The 21,252-nt window shown below is 39.2% G+C and overlaps 1 protein-coding gene across 3 annotated transcripts in view; it reads right to left on the reverse strand.

The window, feature by feature from the left end:
- tnk2b (tyrosine kinase, non-receptor, 2b) overlaps positions 1–21,252 on the reverse strand; it is a 44,639-nt gene that overhangs the window by 12,241 nt on the left and 11,146 nt on the right. For 2 of the 3 annotated variants that reach the window (XM_088429853.1, XM_088429851.1), the window contains exons 1-11: positions 16,606–17,288; positions 6,433–6,610; positions 6,118–6,188; positions 4,477–4,737; positions 4,251–4,403; positions 3,653–3,816; positions 2,674–2,793; positions 2,409–2,535; positions 2,117–2,263; positions 1,473–1,567; positions 863–1,057 (exon numbers count right to left, since the gene is read on the reverse strand). In XM_088429853.1, coding sequence (XP_088285979.1) covers positions 863–1,057; positions 1,473–1,567; positions 2,117–2,263; positions 2,409–2,535; positions 2,674–2,793; positions 3,653–3,816; positions 4,251–4,403; positions 4,477–4,737; positions 6,118–6,188; positions 6,433–6,610; positions 16,606–16,686 — 1,592 coding nt within the window. In that variant the 5' untranslated portion in view covers positions 16,687–17,288. Of the gene's footprint in view, positions 1–862; positions 1,058–1,472; positions 1,568–2,116; positions 2,264–2,408; positions 2,536–2,673; positions 2,794–3,652; positions 3,817–4,250; positions 4,404–4,476; positions 4,738–6,117; positions 6,189–6,432; positions 6,611–16,605; positions 17,289–21,252 lie in introns of those variants that run through there. The other variant, XM_088429852.1, reaches the window with a different exon arrangement.

The following is a 21,252-nucleotide window of genomic DNA, read 5'->3' on the forward strand; positions in this document are numbered from 1 at the left end:
CAACCTTCTATTGTAATGAGCTACTGCCCTCTACTGGTTAGAGTGTGACAAAAAAAACTATATTTCTTGATATAAACTAACTGTATGTATGTAACTGATTGTTCTGCAAATTACCCCTCACCTGCACAAAGCTTTTTGGGATGGGGAAAAACATGAAGACAAAAAAAAAAGGAGAAAAACAAAGTGTTGTGCCATTCATGTCTGCTTTAATACAATTTGGAACTATGTATCGATTTATTTGCAAATTTTATTCAGCAGCTACAGAAGACAGATTGTGCACCTTTGAATGTTTTGTTTCTGGCTCGTCTGGCAAAATTTGTTGTCATTAATGACAATGCGTATGCATATTAAACTTGGGAAAAAAAAGGGGGGGGGTACTGTGGGGGTACTAACAAAATTCAGCCAATCATTGCTTCTTGTTCCATTTAGTTTGTTCTTAAAGTTGGGGTGGAGGGAGACTATACTGGCTATGGGTGACCAGGCCTTTAACTTAAAAGCCCCGTGTGTCTTAAGGAATCCTCAGCCTCAGAACTCTTTTAAAAAGACCCTATTTTTTTTCTCTCTCTCTCTCACTGTTTTCTTAACAGCTCTTAATACAGCTTTAGGATGCTTTTAGTGTCTTGAGATTTTGGCTAAATGAAAACTGTTTTATGAATGTAATGTATTATTGATATATATTATTCCTGTCACGTCATTAAAAAGTCATTAAATTACATTTGCTGATACCTGCAAAAACCTTGTTAAAATCTTACATAACCCCAGGGGTACTCAAACCCCATTTGAGAACCACTGTTGTGTGCAATAAAAGTTATGTAAATAACTTGTTAACCAAACTGCAATAAAGCAATTAAGAGGTGTTTACTCATCAATCCTGTCAGGAAAGCCCCAGCAGCGATGCGGGTTAGCATCTCCATGGCCGGTGTGGATGAAGCTGTTCTTGAGTGGTCGGCTGATGTCATGAGCTGACAAACCTGCAATTGATGTCACCACGTGCCTGGGAAACTGTCCCATTTTGAAGGTGCGTTTATTTTGACCTCGCCACCAATAGTTCTCAGCTCTGATATACAAAAAAAAAAAAAAAAAACATAGTGAAAGAAATTATATTTCCCCCCGAAATTTACATTGTCGATTTTTACATCTTTATATAGTAAATCTTCATTATTGCTGCTCGTAATGAAGAAAAAGACAAATGGTAAACGGACTTTCACTTATATAGCACTTTTCTACCTTGGGTACTCAAAGCGCTTTACCTACTGAAGACGCAACATCAGGAGCAATTAGGGATTCAGTGTCTTGCTCAAGGACACTTGGACATGGTCATGATGGTCGGGGGATTGAACCCACAACCTCTCGGCAGGGAGACAACCACTCTACCACCGAGCCATGACATTTCTGATTAAATTTGCACATACAAACTGGCCAATAGTGTATTTGCGTGCATTCAACGCCTGCAACAAGAAAATGGCTCTTACCTGCCCTCAATGATTGTGATGACATCATCAATCCGTATCAAGAGCTTATCCGGCTCATCAAAGTCTTGCAGCGCGCACATGTCCGTTGGCATGGTCTGAAACACATACATGCCTTTCAGACACAAATGCATCAAGCTGTAGTAGAGTATAAATAAAGCTGTAGTAGAGTATAAAATAATGGTAACAACATGTTATTATATCATTAAACCGGTGAAATTTAGGCGGAAAAAATGTTTTACGGAGGTTGTATTCAGAATGTACAATCGGTATTTAAATCTTATCCCTATCAACTAATTCAGATTTGAATAGATGACATAACATGTACATTTTAGAGCCTTTTTTCTTTCTTTTGTTTTCAAATTATGTTAACCTGGTGTTGAGTCTTTCTACTTTTTGGTTGCACCCCTATGAAGTCTTCACAATTTTCTTTCCTGAGAGAAGGTTGTTGTCAGGGGTCCGCACTCAGCTCTTTCTGCAAATGTTTTAATAGCATCCTCAGTAAATGTCCACTAGGTGTCGTTAAAGCTAAGTTTATGTAACGAGAGTCATCAAGCTTGACATTGACATAACTTTCCCCTGGTCTTGTTGAGTGTATATATCCCCTAAGAATATAAACCGGATGCTAAAAGCAATTGCCACTTTACCTCAAGTAGAAACTCCCGCAGGGCTACAAAAGTAGGTCTGTCATCTGATTTCTGTGCCCAGCACTGCAACATGACATTGTAAATATCCTGTGGACAGTCGTCTGGTTTAGGGAGGCGTTCACTTTCTTTATCAATTTTATGTAGGATCTGGAGGGGAGGAAAAAGAATGCAAACCTTTAGGTCCTGAATACTTATGATCTAATTCTATTGATTGTAAAGTCTTAGATATATAATTTACATACTTATATACATTTACTGCTGACGTAAAATGTTCCTAAATGCTTGTATCTACCTGGCTTCCATTGAGGCCTAACCAAGGCTCCTGGCCATGTGTGAACATCTCCCATAGAGTCACGCCAAACATCCATGTATCAGTCGCATGAGAAAAGGTTCTGGTCTTCAGACTTTCAGGGGCGCACCTGTAGTACAAAAAAATAACGATTTATTTCCAAATGCATATTTGTTTTGACAATTTTTTTATACTAATAAATGAGATTACTGTCAATCTCAGAGATCATGAGCTCAGATTTGCTTTTTTCTGATGTCAGTTCACTCACCACGCAAAGGGAACCTTCCGGTGTTCCTGCATGACATAATGCTCATGATTGTTTGGTAGTGCCCTCATCAGGCCAAAATCGCCAATCTTCACTCTTTGAGCTGATGCTAGCAAGATGTTCCTGGAAAGACATATCAGTTTAACCCCATAAACAACACTACGAGCTCTAATTTCTAATGAAACTAAGAGTAAATTAATTGAAACATGAAGCAATTTATTGCTAAATTGTATTATAATGACTGTGACAAATTGTCAAATTTTGTATGGATGTGCATTGTCCCTTGTGGCACAATCTTCTGGCAGACGAGCCAGCCAAAAACAGATATACAACAGATGATGTTACACAATCTATCTTCTGGAGTTGCTGGATAAAATAAGAGGAGAAATACCACAACAAATGTACGTAGTTCCAATGTTTACCTAATCCTTAATGGATGGCACAGCTCTAAATTTAAATGTTTTTAATCCACAATTGCTTTGAGCTGGTTAAGGGCGTACTCGTCTGAGAGAAAAATTACACAGTGGGTACATCATTCAGAAAAAAAAAAAAACCTGATGTTTGGACTGCTTTGCACATGCACAAGAAGAAATTTAAGTTTTACCCATTGCATGCAAGTCTTCAATGACACAAACAATTATCTCTGACCTAATACAAAACTGTGAAAAAGTATCATCTGAATATATAAAGCTGTGAGAAAATTAGTGATGCCAATGAAGGTTTTATAATTGACTACATTTGACCAAGACCACGCAATATACCAGCGAGGAAGTGACTCATTTAGCCTGTGGGCCAAGTCAGCCTGTAATAGTCTACAAATGTCTGGGTGGAGAAGTGAGAAGCAAACTCCATTTCCATAAAATCACGTCAGACGCCATTTAAAACGGGAAGACGAGCAATTAAAGAGCATTTGAAAAATATTTTCAGTCACACATCCCGCCAGTTAAAACTCCATATTGAATCTTGCTGGTGTCTAATGTACCTGGCCGCCAAATCCCTGTGGATAAATCGCCTCTGCTCCAGATAGGCCATGCCACAGGCAACTTGCACAGCATACTGGCACAGGGTGTGGATCAACACGGGGCCCTGTGGATGGACGCACCGCAAGCGCTCCAGCAGAGAGCCTAGTGGTGCCAACTCAGTCACCTATAGCACATGGAGAGAGAAAGAAGGATGAATGGCTGAATAAGGAGGAGAGTCAATTTTAGAAAAACAAGTAAAGCACATCGGAAAATCAGAGTTAAGAGCATGGGAGCTTATGTTGACAAAGTAACGTGACAAAAACAGGAAGGCTAAAAGTAATGACATAGCTCACAAACTATTTGGCACTCAAAGGTAGCACTGTGTTGAAAAGGCACAAATGCCAGCGGCTATTTTCGCCCCCGAGTACACTTGCTCTCCTCCCTTCCTGCTTCTCCCCGCTTTCCTCCATCCACTTCCACAAAGGCCTTCAGATGCCAAAGCAGATTATAATGAACTATAAGGTCATGTTAGGGGAGCAAGTCTGATCTGCACAAGCAAATGTGTCTGTACGTTTGCATTGTCCTCCCTCAAAGGGTGCCGTTCTGTGTGTGCACTACCATCTTCATTGGGTGTGTGAGCACCACACCGTAGAGGCGAATGAGGTTCTGGTGATCCAGCGAGTGCATGGCGTTGACCTCACAGATGAAATCCTCCAAGGCGTCGGGCTGGCTGAGCACGTCTGTCTTCAAACACTTCACAGCTACGTCAACCTGCAAAACAGGCCGAAAATGTCACACCAGTACAGCTTTCCCAAACAAAAATGTTGGTTAAAAAGCTCCTCACCAGCTTTCCAGTAGGTGTTAGCCACTCTCCTCTCTTCACCACGCCAAAAGATCCATCCCCTAGCTTTTCATGTAGAGTCAAGTCCTTCTCTGGGATGAGGCAGGTTAGAGCATGCTGTTGGTCATCGGGAACATCTCCAGCGGGATGTGTAGCCAGGACCCCCTCCACCATGGGAGGTGTGGGAGACAGCTTACGGAAGGATGAGGTGGGCTGGCCCTGTGGGGGAAAGTCTGCAACATCTGGACGCTTACCACTGAACACCTAGAAAGAAACAAAGAAGAAAACTTTAACAAGATGGAGGATAATCGGCAATTTTTCAGCAGAAAAAAAAATGAGTGCAACGCTCAAATGCTGTTTTGCACTAGCTGAAAATTTTTTTTTTAATTAAAATAACCCATTTTTTGGGTTGTTCTGTGGATAATGCATTTGACCTAACAGTTTTGAATAAAATAAACAATAAAATTATAGGCTAATTGATTGTTAATTTTCTCCCTAATAATTTTGGTAGTTTAGTTAGCCATCCTTAATTCATCGGGTTGAGTTGCAAAAATATTACAGGTGGATGCAGTTCAAGGAACAAAAACTGTAAGTGAATATAAACTTCGGTGACAAACCTCAAAAATATCTTAAGTTTAGAGAGCAAAACAAAGCAAAAACTACCGCAACTGCTACACATGTATTGCTTTAGATCGAACACACTATGCTAAAATATTTAAGAAATTAAGGATAAAATTAAGAGGTCATAACTACTCACAAAGAGCAACTTTAGAAAATAAATTATATATATATATATATATATATATATATATATATATATATATATATATATATATATATATAAGAAAAAGAAAGAAAAGTGTGCACATTATACAAGCGCATGTGATGAATAATAAAGCGACAACTAATCTGTTTTTTTATTGCACCTGTTTTTTGACTAAGTAGCTGTCTTTGCTGTCAGTGAGCAACTATCGAAATGCAGCTGACGTACACCTATGACATAGAAGTCAACAGGAAATGACTTTGCTGCAAGGAAATGCTGATGAGGCCAAGCACAACAAGTCTGAAGACTGTATCATACAATGCGAGTTTACTCGAGTAGCGTTTTCTTACTTTCCTTATTCAGCGAGTGGATATGAATGATTTTTCTTTTTGTTTTTCTTTTTTTAATGGAAGTGTCTTTGGGTTGGTAGCTCTATGGTGTGATGTCAATTAAATGCGAGATGCACACAATCTCTCAGCAACAAAGCCAACTTACAAATAAAAGCCTTCTACGGCTATTGCATTGTCATAAATGTATTATTTAGTGTATTTCTTGAAGGTGGCTTTTGCAACACACCGTTGGCGTGTGATGTGTGTCTTCCATGGTAGGTTTTTTGGGTGTTCTCCTGTAGTCCCAGGAAACAAATGGGAACTAGGTAGTGCTCTCTTTTTCGTACCTGCTGAAATCCCGCTTGCTGGCAATGCTCTTTTGCATCATCACAACATCTATTTTCTGGGTATATAGTTTTGTTCTTAAGTGTCATTCAGTTGAAAAACACTTTTTTTAGGCACATTTTTGGCTGGAAATTTTTGGTGGCCAAAAATTCTGTGTGCATGCGTGTGTGCGTGTGTGTGTGTGTGTGTGTGTGTGTGTGGCTGCACCTTGCTCATCCAGGACTTGCGCTTGCACACTGCTTTCCTCCTCTTGACTGCCTCCCACAGTCGTCTCTGCCCTTTTTAATCAACAGAATCATATTCACAAATGCAGAAAGAAAACAGTAAAATGTGTGAGACCATCCTGCTATAGCTTAAGACCACACATAATTGAGAGCAAATGAAAATATGGTATCGCAATAGCATTTATTAAACTTAATTAGTTACCAAGAAGTAATACTGACACACAAATGCACAAAAAAATTAATAAAAAGATTAAAAAAAAATGTAGACATGCACAAGAAACAGTAGGTTGGTTCTCACCAGGTCGACCCATGCCAATCTTCTCCAGATCTTCATTTTTGACATAGTCGAAATGGGAGAGCCGTGTGACATTTAGGTCATCTCTGATCCGCAGAAAGTACTGCTGCAACTGCACTTCTATTAGCAGCTCCAGCAACCATTCTGTGCCTTCCTCACACTGCATATTATTGCCCAGTTTCTGCAAGAAGACAAACAAATCACAGGAAACTACTCATTCAATGTTTTGTTTTGTTTTACATTGTTAGAGGACATTAGTTAAATCAAATGTACAAAAATGCAAACGAGCAAACTGATACTGTAGTGTGAAGGGAGAAGAAATTGGAGTCCCTGGGTCATTAGGGTCATTCAACTACAAGGCAATTTAGACAATGTGAATGAGGAACTTTCTGTGCAGGGTTTCGAGGTTGACAGGACCGTCTTAAAGGGGTCATGGCTTCCCCTTTGTCATATAAGCATATTAACAGGCATGCCATCGCAGAACCTCTATGTGACCCAAAACCATAAAATTCAGCTAAGTCCACATCTTAAAGACAAGTGGCTATTGTTCCTTTCAAACAAGATCAACGTTAAAATATTTTACTATTTCCTCTAGATTGACCTCAGTTGAGGCTAATCTAATGGTAGGGCTCATTATAAAATGATGGCCGTCCATCGCACAAAACTGTCCCAGTGCACATTGAAGCAGGTTAAGCAGATGCTACTCTGACAAGCCGTCCAGCGGCTATGCACATTTAAGTAAGGCAAATGAAAATGAATGCTTACTTTATATTAAATGCTTTGAAGCACAGTCCCCAGAAAGATACAAACAACATGTTGAGCAGTCTGTCATTAAGGTTTTATCGACTGAGGTTTCCCTGGAACCACTTTGTATTTTTACCTCTGCTATGCAGCATTTAGTACATTTTCAATAGACAAGTTTGTTGATTTTTTTCTTTTCAAATTTGAGATATTTTTGCAAAATGTGCAAAGTGAAACAATGTGGCCCTAAAGATGAAGAACTCAGTCACAATAAGATGCCAGGCAGAGCTACAGTGGTAGTGCATATTTTGTAATGGTGACCACACTATTTAAACTACCTTGCAGATGTAAACAAAACAGGAATCTCTGCCCCAAAGCTGGCTGGTCTGAGATCCAACCCCAACGCCAGGATTAATAAACATTTGAAGGAATGTTTGGGTTGGTGAATTTTCCGCATACTTTCCTACTTTGAAAAGAGATCAAGGCTTTATCAGTTCAATATGCATAGACTGTTAAAAGAATAAGCTGAAGGGCTAAAAAAAAAAAAAATGCACACTCACACACACACACACCATAACCTGTTGTAACATTGGAATGATAAACTCCAAACAATATTTTAAAGACTTTTTACATAGTTACAATAGAGTATGCTGGATCATGTGCCTGTTAAAAAATAAACGAAGGTAAGTCATCCAGGGGAGTCCTCCATAACTTGTGTTATAATGTGGACAAACCGCTACTGCCATCTATTTCACTTTTAAACAATCCTCATCTTTTATTATGGTTGGAAAAAAACAAGCCTTTTTTTTAATCTGAGGTTAATTGTATAGTTTCAAACTAAATTTCTGCAGCACAGTAGCAAATCATGCAAAACTGCTTGGACTGGTCATCAAATCTTATCAGACCAGATAATAAATTGTCTTCATTTTCTGTTCGTTCATTCAATAAAGTATTTCAGGCTGCTGATACTGCACAAAAAGTACATGCATAATATATTATGCTGAAAAGCAATCAGAATGAGTTACTGCCCTTTACACTGACAAGGCAAGTCTGATCATTCTACGCAGACAACACGTATGTGTTAGTTTATCACACAGTGCAGAAGATGTAACAGTTTCCTGTCTGGCCTCTTTGCACTGCAGTGCCAAGGGGTTGGACTAAAATAAATGCCTGCTCTGTGTCATAATATGTATACAACCAAGGCTGAAATGAACACTTAACTTATAATTGATTTAACTCCTATTTTCAAAAGCAGGACATTAATTAAAATGGACACTTCAGAAAATATGCAAACAAATTGACCATGATTCAGTTCTGGGTTTGTTCCATAACATGTCACAAAATAGACATAAATGTGAATCTGTGTTTTTGAAATTAAAAGAAGATGTTTGTAAATGTTATTTGAAAAACAGGACTAAAAGCTAATCAGTTTGTTTTCAGGGGGAACTAAAGAAATCTGAGAATATGGCTGAGACTTCTGAGAATTTGGAAAATTTTAAGTCTCCAAACAATCATTTATCAAAATATTTTTTGATTATTTGGATAATTACTCAGGACAGGCTTAATGGAGACAATTGATTCACTGTAGCGACCCCTGTAGGGAAAAGTCAAAAGGAGAAGAGTTGGATCATCGATTGTTGTCAATTAAATGCTTGCATTTCTAGAAACGGCTTTGTGGTCGCTTAAGGGAAGCGAAAGATGGAATAATTTAGACAACAGGAAGAAAATGAAGAGAAAAAAAATATGCACCGGTAATTGCTTACTTAAGATATCTGGATGAATTTCTCATAAAATGGGCTGTTATTTGTATCTTGGTCGCAGCAATAGACTCATATATGTTTCTTAAACTTACTCAAAGTGCAGGATGGAAAAACTACTACGCGAACCCCAAAACTAAACTTGACCAATCTATAGTCTAATGAACGGGATGAGATTGAAGGTGGGTGTTTCTTAAAGATGCCTGCATCAATAAGAAACAAAACACGTGCACATGCCTCTACATAAACAAGGATGGATGATGTTGAACACCACCGAGGATGCTACTGCAATCCCCCCTAAAAAACATTATTACAGGTTTAAAGTACTTACAATTACAGAAAGATGAAATCTGTCAAAAGTTTTTTTTTGTTTGTTTGTTTTTATAGGAACACTTCACTTGGGTCATGTGTGTTCAAAAAAAGGCCCAGTACATAATCAAAACCTCATTCAAATTGTGTACGGCAGAGGAGAGTGCATTACAATTTGAGACTGCTTTGCTTGATCAGGACCTGGACAAATAGTGGTTATAACCAACCCAATATTTACAGTATTTATTTTATTTTTTTGTAATTATTGCTCAAGCCTTGTCCTTGAATGATAAACAAGAAATGAGATATTTTTTCAAAGTAACTTACATATTTTAATCATACTTAAGATCCCACAGCAGAGGTCTATATGGAGGTACTGTAGCTCAGCTTCCCATTCTAGGTGCCATGTTTCACAAATAACATGAGACTACAACAAAAGCAAATCTGCTGATTCCAAGTAGTGCCTGCCGGCCGGCCGGCCCTCCCTCCATCCATTCATTCAACCATCCATCCACAATTTATACCGCTTAGTCTGTTTAGGATCGTGGGGATCTTGCGTCTTTCCTTGCTGACTTTCAGCAAAAGGTGGCCTACGCACCAGCAGTCGCAGGGCAAATTTGCAGGTAGTCATGGAAAACTCACATTCACACCATCTGAGAGAGAGCTGGAGGTGGAAATGTGTACACACACCCCACACACACAAAGTAAAGTATCAAAGCCAAAGTCATGACCCATATCAAGCCTTTTCTGCTTTTACATCCTGCTGCAATAACAACCCTCCCAGAGGACAGTCTTGGCCTAGCTGCACCCACACACATTATTCTTTCTGACAACAGAAGTCAAATAAACTTACTCGATATACATGAAAGTGAGCCAGGAAAGGGAATGACTTTCTCAGCTTGTCAAAGCGTCGCATTCTGAATTCCTCAGGCCGTATGAGTAGAGGAGCCAAAAAAAAGATATCGGCTTATCCTCCAAGCCATTAGAAGAACCACTGACTTTCCATTCTGAAGTTCCAAGCGTTTGAAAGAATGGGTAGAGTCTCTGGAGCTTTGTAGGAAGGACGTGGGCAAACTGCGTCTCACAAAACTGTGCGTAAATCTACAGCATTCCATGACAGGCCAATCCCTCGAAAAGTCCGTTCTTCAGCTTTGACTCACTCGCACAGGCAGCGAGTGAGCACTTCACTAAGCACAGAGTCCGTGAAGCTAAACAGCCAGTCCTACCATGTGTTCTCCACTCATCGTAATGAGACAGTGATCCAAACTTTACAAATGACTTTCTCTCTCTCCTCCCTCTCCCCTCCCACTCTCTCACTCCCTCTCTTCGCCCTCCTGCTCGCAGTCCCGCTCCTGTTTGCTTTTTCATCCATCCATCCAGCATGGGGCTAAAAATAGGCGTTTCTTCTCCCTCAGTCGATCACCCTTCAGTATGCCAGACAGACTGGAGAAATGCAGCCAGTCAGTCTCTAGTTTCATCTTTGTGCAACTAGATAAGTCCAGGGAGAGCACTCCCTCCTTCCTGTGATGCAACGTCTCCTCTTATTTGGTCCTTCTCATGTGGCTCTGTATAAACGTCACCAATATACCTCCACAGGTCCTATTCTGCTACTTCCTCCTTAGCTTAAAATAGAACACCGAGCATATACTTATATATATACTTATATATATATATATATATATATATATATATATTTTTTTTTTTTTTTTTTGGTGGTCAAGCCTGCTGGCTTTAATTGTATGGTACTTTTGGATGGGAGTCCCACAATTAAATAGTCTAAATTACTCTGAATCATAAGTTTTGACTGAAGAACGATCATTTTACAAGTTTTACACTTGTAGTTTGCACCTCCATTAAACTGCATGCATGACATTTTTTTCTATTATCCTGCCCTTCTTATGGAATCATCATGTGGAGTCTCCTTACACTACTTGTTTAAGCTTTCAGCCACCTCTGCAAAACCTCTCTCAGAGCTTTTCATCCAGATCCTCTTCCCACCCTCCTCCTCTGCTATCAGGCCGTCAGTGTAGTGCAGAGCAGTGCAGAAGACAGAGACTTCATGGTATTCAGCCCCGGAGGAGCATTTGATTCAGGGCCAAAGGGTCACATTCAACTGCAGGAAAGAGAGCTAGTTTCCTGTGATGCAATCACCCATCCCAACCAACTTTACACACATACCCCTGTGCCCCCCCCCCCCCCCCCCCCCCAAAAAAAGCACGCATAAACATGCACACACAGCACCCACATCCACTCAATGTACTTTACAACATCCCAATGATTTGATTGTGCGAAAATAAATAAATAAACACACTCGGAATTTGCTTATTAGAAAAGTACCTAAGTATGTAATTGGATATCCTACAGAAAATTTGGTTAAAATGCCCAATTTTCAGATTAAAAAAAAGAAAAAAAAAGTTTTTTTGGGTTTTTTTTTTTGCTTGGTGGAAAAAAATTATAAACACAGATGATCAAATAACACATTTATGAATGACAAACGTTTATACATTTTTGATGGTCAACCTTTTTTTTTTCATTTTGTTTTTCTTCCTCCAAATCTCTCGCCATACATTTTGGTATATGAAACAAATATGCCTATGGAAAAAGCACATTTGAGTCTGCATGGTTAAAATGTGATTGGTAGGAATGGCAACCGTCAGGCTGTTAGCATCAAAGTGAGCCAAGTCATTTCCATCCATCCAATTAGCCTATAAGGGGAACTTGAGCGCTGCTTGCTATCGGCTAACTTATGCTAGACGGCGCTATAACGGATAAACATAAATAAACACCTGACAACAAAGGGTAATACAGTTGTTTGTTAGGATACTGAATTGGCAATTAAACGTGATTTGATGACGTTGCATTGTTTGTTTTGCGAGTAGGGACCGACAGTTGCGGTAGAAAAGAATAGAGTTCAATATTTTGGACATCATAAAAGTCAGGGCTCGGGAATTCCAGTTTCCCAAGAACCAAATCCTGCCTGTTGTTGGTGTTGTTGAAATGCTCAAAATCTGAGCATTCGGGAGTTTCCTCCAAACTATAACAATTTTAGAATCTGAACCATTATTGTACCGTATGGCACATCAGCATCTGTCAGGGCACTCCAGTTGAATTTCACAATTTTCATGTGATAAAAACAAAGTAGCTTTAAAAGTCAGGTTGACTGCCTCAGCCATTTGGCTAACTGTAAAAGCGGCAATGTTGCAAAGTGTTATTGCAGAAATGCGACATGGGTCTTAAGAATACAAACTCACCCGTTGCTAATTTCACCATCATTACAACTCGACACAGTACAAAAAGGCATAAAGCAATGTTCATTTCAGCCACACACCATATATGGAACATAAACGCATCCCTCACCATTACGCTCTTATGCTAGGAGTTAGTCTTATGCTAGTAATAGTGCATTCATTTTGAATAGTGCAGTAAGCTAAGCGCACAAAAATTTTCCAATTATTGGCGATATCGGAAGTACCCGCGTTGACCTGATGATACACATTTAATAAAGATTTGTTATTGTTTTAATTAAAATGATATTGATGGGCAATTTATGCCTTTGGAGGACAATTTTTTTTAATGTTTGACACATGTTTGACTCATATCATACTACTATACAAACTACTCTCACTTTTCTACAGTATAATGTTTGGCTACTCTACGTACCTCTGTCCACTTTCTCAACCTACTCCCAAACTCCGGGACTGACCCATGGCATTCGCTTCTTTATTTGGCGCTGCCTTTTATTTCCTGCCACTAATCCTTCGAAAATGTTATCTCTCTCCAACTTGGCTGACAAAGAACAAACCATTCCTTCATAGCAGCAAAGCTTCTTTCAATCCATTTCTCGAAAGACACTACTGCGGTATGGATTTCAAATTTCACGGCCTATTCTCTCTGCTGATTACTACAGCATTTTCCTGGGTTTTCCATCAGTTTTTCAGCTTCACACTTCTTTTAATCCTCTCATTCCCATTCATCTCTGTGAATCTAGAGAAAGAATGGGAGGTGATACCATGGAAGGAACAAAAAATAGGTTCAAAACTGTCATCATTAGGAGTCCGATTTTAACTTTCTTACCACACTATATACAGGTATATTTCTGACGCAAAAGCCAAGTTACCTTTACTGGCTTAATGTACGTTTGTGTGTTAAATTTAATAAATAGACATCTGGCTCTCAATCGGCTGCTCATTTAGGTAAGTAGAACTTCCAATTAAACAGGATGTGACAGGACAACAACGAAATAGGCAATTTCCTCCTGTGGGTAATTTCGTTAAATTGCCTCATTAAGATGACGTGTGTGCGGGTAGGTGTTTGTGTGCGTGTCCCATTACAGTATTATCAAAGAAGTGGACTCTTGGGTGTCATGGTCAGAGTTTGCATATATACAAAAACAAACCATTTTTAATCTAGAGTATCTTGAGAATACTTTTGCCATTACAATACAGTTTGCAAACAGAAATGGCATCCTATTAAACGACCTGTAAAAAGAAACCTATGGTTGGCCGTTGTATCACCAGATTTTTAGATCAGCGAATATAATACAAAAAAGAACCTCTAAGCTGTAGTGATGTGCACAGAATGTGTATTTGATAAAAGTTGCCCTGACAACAGAACAGCCCACACATTTGGCAATGACGAAGCAATGCTGAGTGGTACTAATAAGTATATATGTGTGGATCATGACTGAAATACATTCACGGGTTACAGCTTAGAAATCAGTGCAAAGAATGCATCACAATGGTGCCAGCTGCCTCATCACTAAGGAGATTGGACCAATAGGATTACTGGACTGTAATGGTCAGTATGTCAACCTGCTGCTGCAAAGCAATGGCACTAGGTGGCACTACATCTAACGTCACTAGGGGTGAAAACCTTGCATTATTTTCTTGTAATTGTATTTTAACTGAGCTCGACTAGCATATCACTTATTTTGATCGTTGAAATGAAGCTTTGTAACTAAGCAACTAGAAGCTATGTTGTTGGTGATTCCTTGGGTCGATTGAATATTCTATATGAGAACTATGAACTCAACAATGTAATTATAACTTTTGTTAACTTTAATGAAATCGCAACGCTGCATGCAGTACTGTACATGTTGTGTCCTGTACAGTGAGAGGCGTGGCTTGTATAAGCTTGAAAACCACAAATTGTATCTTTACACCTTTACATACAAGAGCGCAGGTGCAAGCCCCCCGACACGTTTTTTTTTTTTTTAAATATTTTATCTATTGCTGTCAAGAAAGATTAAAAAAAATATATAAATCAAACCGAGATATTTATGAGAAAACCCTCAACCTGAGGTTTTTTTTTTTTTAAGTTACATTGAGTGACTGCGACAAATCAAAAGTTCGATATACAGCAACAAAACTGGATTCAGTCATTTATTTTAATAAAAGTCTCTAATAGATGCAGTTGTAACCATTTATTTTCTGCTGTATTTTAGACTAGTCCTTAGTGCTGGCTGCAACCCTTGGTTTCAACTACGATTGACCGTTTTTACCAAAAAATAAAATCTCAGATTTTTTTCCCAAAACTTTGATTTCCACTTTTCACAAAACTATTCAAAGCCATTCTTGATTTTATTTTAGCTAGCATTTAACATACATAATTCCCTCTTAGAACTAATCTACAAACCGCCTGCCTTGTGTAAAACAGAACAGTCGCAGCTTGCAAACTTAAGACTTCTTTTAAAAGTTGTATCACTTAGGAAAAAAACAAAACTATTAGGATGAGCTGCTGCCAATTCTGTTGGATACTCTCTATACAATGATAATAGGGACATTCAATTCTGTTCTATTCTATGCATAATCTGAAGTGTGTTTTTTGCCCCTCTTTGTTTTTAATACATTTTTGGCAAGAAAGTGCAGCCTGTCCACTGCCTCTGTCTTGAGGCATGCCCGCTGCATATGACAATTCCGCCGCAGTATTTTCTACTGTATATACGTATGGGCGCTTGATCTTGATCTATGTGCAATGCGGCCACTTCAACACAGTAAGCATTTTTTTTCAAGCAGGAGTTTGTTGCTTGACCCGGTCTTGTTCCCCTTGCAAAGCTCAACATTTTACACCCCAGTGGCTGCCTGTTTTAGTTGCCGAAATAAATGTGTTCTGTTTTGTTGCAACGAACTTCAAACAAACAATACAAATTCCAGCCTTTTATAAAGAAAAGGTTCACTTTCTTTAGCCCCAGCCCTGTTGCGCTAGCCTTCGGCATGAGCGTGAAGGAAATAAGAGGAATGCGGAAGCGACAGAAGCTCATGGCGAAACGCACTACAACATTCAGGTAGAAAAACACAAATTTTATTGTTTCTAAAATCGTTTTTAAGAAAAAAAAATTGAATTGAAAATATTGATATTGCCCGGGCCTAATTTACACCATCAGCAGGAATGGTGTCTCTCATCAATGATGAAACAATTTGAAAAAGACAAAAAGACAAAATAAAACATCCTGTCTGTCGTAGACTTGATCAAAGGCAAAGTGTTCTCATTAGGCAAAGAGCTTTGCTACATGTTGCTATTATTAGCTGTGGCTGCAATCGCAGGTGGGTGCTTTGCATTTTACATATGTGGTAGGCTAAACGTGAGATGCTTCTGTGCTAAGCAAATACCTTCTTAAAAAGCATGCATATAACGCCACCTTTATCAAAGGGGCCTTCACGCCGCCTTTTTTTTTCCAATAACTTAAATTAACCAATGATCAGACCAACAACTTTCACATGTTTTTTTTTTTTTTCCCCATTTTCACATCTTGGTGGGTGTATCGAAGGGCTGGCATTTCTGATTACTGGAATCAAGCACAGATGGACTGCACGAGTATTTGATTAAATGTTCAAACACTTGATTAAATCCAATTTGTCCTTTCAAAGTTACCTCATTCACTGCCAAACCATCCATTAAAATGGATTTTTGACTGACGCTGTCAGTCATTGAATTGAGTAACTAATTCTCTGTCAGCCTAGTACAATTTCTGTGTCTTTCACCGTCAATACAAGTGTATGGATTAACATATAAACTGGCATGAATTAGTTTATGGGCAAATATGATTATGCAGAATCATAAGATCTTGCAATCTAGCAAAATGGGAAATAACATACTGCCTCTGAGGATGCATTACGCTACTAGCTCTCACAGTTCTTAAACTCAGAGCCAAAGTCTGGCTTTCACGTTCTATCTGAATCTCCTTTAACTGACTCTAACCTTCAGATTTGCCCTCTGCTCTCTCATCTTTGATGATGATGAAGTGGATATGGGGTAGACTGAAGAAAGCTTTCATAACGTACAATACACACCTCACAAAGTCAAGCAAATGCAGACCTGTTTGTCAATGAAATAACTTAGGATGAATATAAATACATAAATACAAATCTACCTCTTCATCGTCACTGGATACGGAGTTATAGTCAGATTCTGAAGTCTCCCGCAGCCTCTGGTATTCTGCTGTTTCCCCCATGGCAGCACTTCCACATCTGATTAATGTTTTTCTTCCGAGTCCAGCTCAAATGAAGTAATCAGTCAAAGGCTCAGTCGGCTTGCTTCAAGGTTTACGTTTTCCTTAGAACGATGGTTTGAGGTTTTGATTTGTAATCCACTGCCCAACACTCGGTTTTTGCATAGCTTTGAGTTCATTTATATGCCATGCTGCAATACTCCCACCTTCATTGTAGTCCTCATTTTGGTTGAGTCAGCTTAGACAAAGGGTTCACGGATGAATGATAACGGTTGCGCTCACTGCCCAGGTGCTGGTCTTTGCAATAACTGATTTGATGGCACATTCTGGTCAGCTCTGGAAAAAAATGTTATCCTCTACAAATAAACAATTGAGCCACAAATTTGAATATTTGAAGAAAAACAAAAAGTAAGATCTCAGTGGTGTTGCTCGTTGGTGATATAAACTTCCTTGGTGGTTCAAAGCTGACACATTCATCTGGTGGTCAGTCAGTCAAGACATTGAAATCACTCACTTAGGTCCTCAGTGGAGGTGCTGAAGCTGGGACGGAGAGCTGAAGCACTGAAGGTTAGGGGTCCTGTGGGGTTCTTGTTCCATCATTCCTTCAGGCCACTTCCAAAATTGCTTCCTCTTCTCTGTCTCTGCCTCTCCAATCCTCTTTGCACCGTTCTAGTGCTGGTGCATGCCCTTTATTCATACCCAGCGATGCTCCGCACTCGGGTTCTAGCTCTGTGGTCCAGTCCTTAGTAATGCCGGTTAATCTCCGCTCACTAAAAATCATTGAGACAAATGGTCATGCAGGAGCATGCATTTTGTTTTTACCTTTTTTCATCGTTCTTTCCATTTGGGAACAGATGTCCGATCCTCCAAAAAGATGTCAATACTGTCTTGGGGATATTTAATGTTGCTTTGACTTCAACAGTCGTCCTGATTGCGCAGTTGATGCCTATAGTAATCCCATGTTGTTGTTGTTATTGTCAGCCCCTCCTTTCCTACACTAAATGTGAACCCCTTCAACCTGCTTTCCACACCCCCCACTTGATCCCAGCACCAAATTTGGTGAGCGATCATCTCTATTACCACCCCTCTTCTTCCTCACTGTACTGTGTCCCAAATTCAGCATGGATGCAGTTTATGGTGGTCCTGATAGAGGCAGCCAATGGCGACAAGGAAAATCGAGCGTGAGGGAGAAGTAGGAGGGACAAGAATAACAGGAGGGGGAGCCCTTATGAAGAGTTAATCTTCCATCTGAGAGGGATTAAAAAAAAAAAAAAAAAAAAAACCTACCATGATGCTTTGTGTGTGCATGCGCGTGTGAAAAGCACCTCTCCCACTAGCGGGAAGGTATCCAGACCATCTGGGTCAACACTGAATGGACATCTGGATGTAGAAGAAAATAGAATAAAAAAATGTGTGCAAGTGCATGTGTTTGGACATGTGTCTCTTGGGTTTTTCCATGTTGTATTTGAAATGACAGAATGACAAACTGCTTTGCATTAAAAAAGCTTGACATTCTGACCAGGAACACACCAAATCTAAATAACCTTAAATTCCCGTCCGAAAAAAAAAAAAAAAAAAAAAAAATCATTTGTGGCCAAAGGACAATTAAAACCAAACCAGTGTGTCTGGAAACAGATGTTGTGATGATGCAAAAACCAGCAAACACCTGTCTGAATTTCTCACAAGTACACTAGTAGCCATTGTAAAGCATCACAGAGGGTCAAGTATAGTATCCACTTCTTTTCTTGAACTATGAGTGAGTCTAAAAAGGCATACCAAGGAAGATGGACAACATCATGTCATACTCTAAATGGCCCGTTACAAAGGCCAATCATTTAAGCCCCTAACTCATTGAGGAGTGAAGGTAGTTGCTGTTTTGATTTCCTCCAGGGTTTGTTCAAGGTCGTCAGAGATCACTACACGTTCCAAACTTCCTTCCGACAAGAGCAACGTCTGGCGGTGACCTCTAACAAACTTTGGAGGAGATCAAAAGAGCCAAAACTTTAAACACCCTGTAGTATTCGCCCCTCAGTGGGATATTAGCTGGGCCTGAGCAGAACTTTGCTTGTGAAATTACAGTTTGTTAGTGAAGTCAATTTGCCGAGGGGGTTGGGGGGTTACCACATCTTTTTTTCTTGATTTCCTTTAGTGTTTCTTAAAGCCAGAAAGTTACCATTTGGTTTTGTGTCATGGCCGTGATTTTTGTATGAACATCCTCCAAGAGTGGGAACGCCATAATTCTTGTGACCACATTTACAGCATATCAAATATCACAATATGAGAAAATGCAACGATCATGCCTTGTAAATCATGCCTTGTTTCTTTCCCAGTTTTGTTGATGTCCTCAGGCCCGCAGAAAATTTTCAGGTTGACTTCCCCTGTAAAACTCTGCGAAAATTGACTGCTATTCATTGCCTGGCCTTGCCTGGTTATTTGCAGCTTGCTGAGCAGCATTAGATTTTTGTTTTCATTTCCTCTAGTGTCTCTGCCTCTCCATGTGGGTAATGTTATTGGATGTATATAAAATTAAAATATATAAAATGAAACTAGGATTTGCAAAAAAAGAATATTAACAGAACCAAGTGAATGTACAGAAACTCATAGGTTTTGTCATACCCTTTGCATAGAACATATTTTTACTGCATTTTACACAAAAGCAACGCCAATACACTGAGGCCCAGAAGGTCCAAAACATCTTTGTTTTCTGGGCGTTCACTGAATGCCACGGAAAACCTACATGGGTGATTCTTATTGGTTAACCTTGCAAATCTGGAGCAACCAATCAAATTTGGTGTCAAAGGCTTACAACCTTGCTCAGCTGGCATCAGCTACTAAATCAACAACTCTGATCCTCCAACTCTATCATTGCATACTTTTGTATAATAAAATCTCATCTTATATCGACAACATATAGGACTATTTTCTAATTTATTTTGTTATATAATGAATCTATATTTTGCTGGTGAATGCAGGTTATTGAAAAAAAAAATGGCAACTAACCACAGCAAGAAATATTGTCAAATGGACAGCAGCATAATTTAGTAAACATTTAACATTTGACCTAGGCATCCACTAAACCAGGGCCGGCAACCTTTAACACTCAGAGCATTTTTGACCCACTTTCCCCAACACTTTTTTTCATCTGAAATGAGTGTGAGCGTGCAAGGGATCGTAGAGGACGAAATTACTGCTAGAAGATGGTCTAAACTTACCAACTTCTAGCAGTGAAAAATATTATATTTAATTGACTTAAAGTGTAACTCTGAGACGGATATCAGAAAGTTATTTGTATTCGTATGTTTGTATTTTTTATCCTGCAGCAAGGATAAAGCAGCAAAGAATGAAAGCGGTAAATGAAGTCCTAGCTAGCAAGGCAACATAAGTCTGTCTTAATTTCATGCTAAAGTTAGCTAAAGTTAACGAATTTAGCACCCCTGCTTTGGATGGTGCAGTGGTTCTCCATTGATCTACCTTCAGGATGAAAAACATTTTTCCCTGTCATCAAGTTGTGGGCCAAATTGTTAAACCATTCAAATTGATTTCACAGAAAAATTGCGCCGTGAACTTGTTTGTCATTACAAAAATGGACTGTTATATCAGTGGTTGCGATATGAAGAAGATGATGACGAACGCTCTATGTACGTTCATTTGTTAGTATCTGTTGTTGGTTTTTACTGAAGTCTTGTAGACTGAATTTGTCCTTTTTATTGCACAATTTTTTGGACTCGAACATTTCTGTTGGGACCCATAGATTTTTAGTATTGCGAGTCCTGGGGAACCAACAGTTTTCAGAAGTAAAATGAGCATCGCATGCATACATACATACATATATACTGATATATATTGATAGAACACATTTATTTACACCATATTGAAATTCATGTTGGGTTTTTAGAATGAATAAATGTGTAAATATTACAGATTGTCTCTTTAAGTTCAACTCTCAATCCAAACTTGAAGGACTGTCATTGCAAAAGATGGAAAAACTGTTGAACAAAAAAAATGCCGGGGCCTTAACCAATGACCCCGGCAGCTTTATTTGTCAGGCAACTTGAGTCGGTGGAAAGTACAGCTGAGCCTGTTAAAACATGTAAACGCCTTCTCTTTCCACATGATGGAGTGTCCGGAAAGGTAAATCAGACAAGCTGTGGGTGTAAAGGTATAGGACTCCCAGACTAAACACTACCTTGAGGGACCGCAGGGAGATGACGGACCATGACTCCACAGCCCTGCTGCCTCTTTACGATTGCTGGGGGGTGGGGGTTGAGGGGGACCACAGCCTTTGGGGAGAGCAATAAACTGTTGAACAGGAGTGGGATGAAATCCCCGATGTCTACTATGAGTGAGGTGTTTTAAGGGTGAAAATATCACAGTTGAATTTTAATCATTAACAAAAAGTGGCAGAAGCTATGATACCAATGTGTTGAATTTTTGGGGGATTTTTTTGGGACAAAATATATGTACATTGACAATGACAACAGTGTTTTCTCTCAAAGTACTAAGTCGGCATGTGTTCCAAATTACGCAGTGATTTACATTTAAAAAAATAAATAAATCTTGGTTCCAAAG

The sequence above is a fragment of the Hippichthys cyanospilos genome, chromosome 12 (genome assembly GCF_059441005.1).
Source record: "Hippichthys cyanospilos isolate Australia breed blue-spotted pipefish chromosome 12, RoL_Hcya_1.0, whole genome shotgun sequence".
Classification (NCBI taxonomy): domain Eukaryota; kingdom Metazoa; phylum Chordata; class Actinopteri; order Syngnathiformes; family Syngnathidae; genus Hippichthys; species Hippichthys cyanospilos.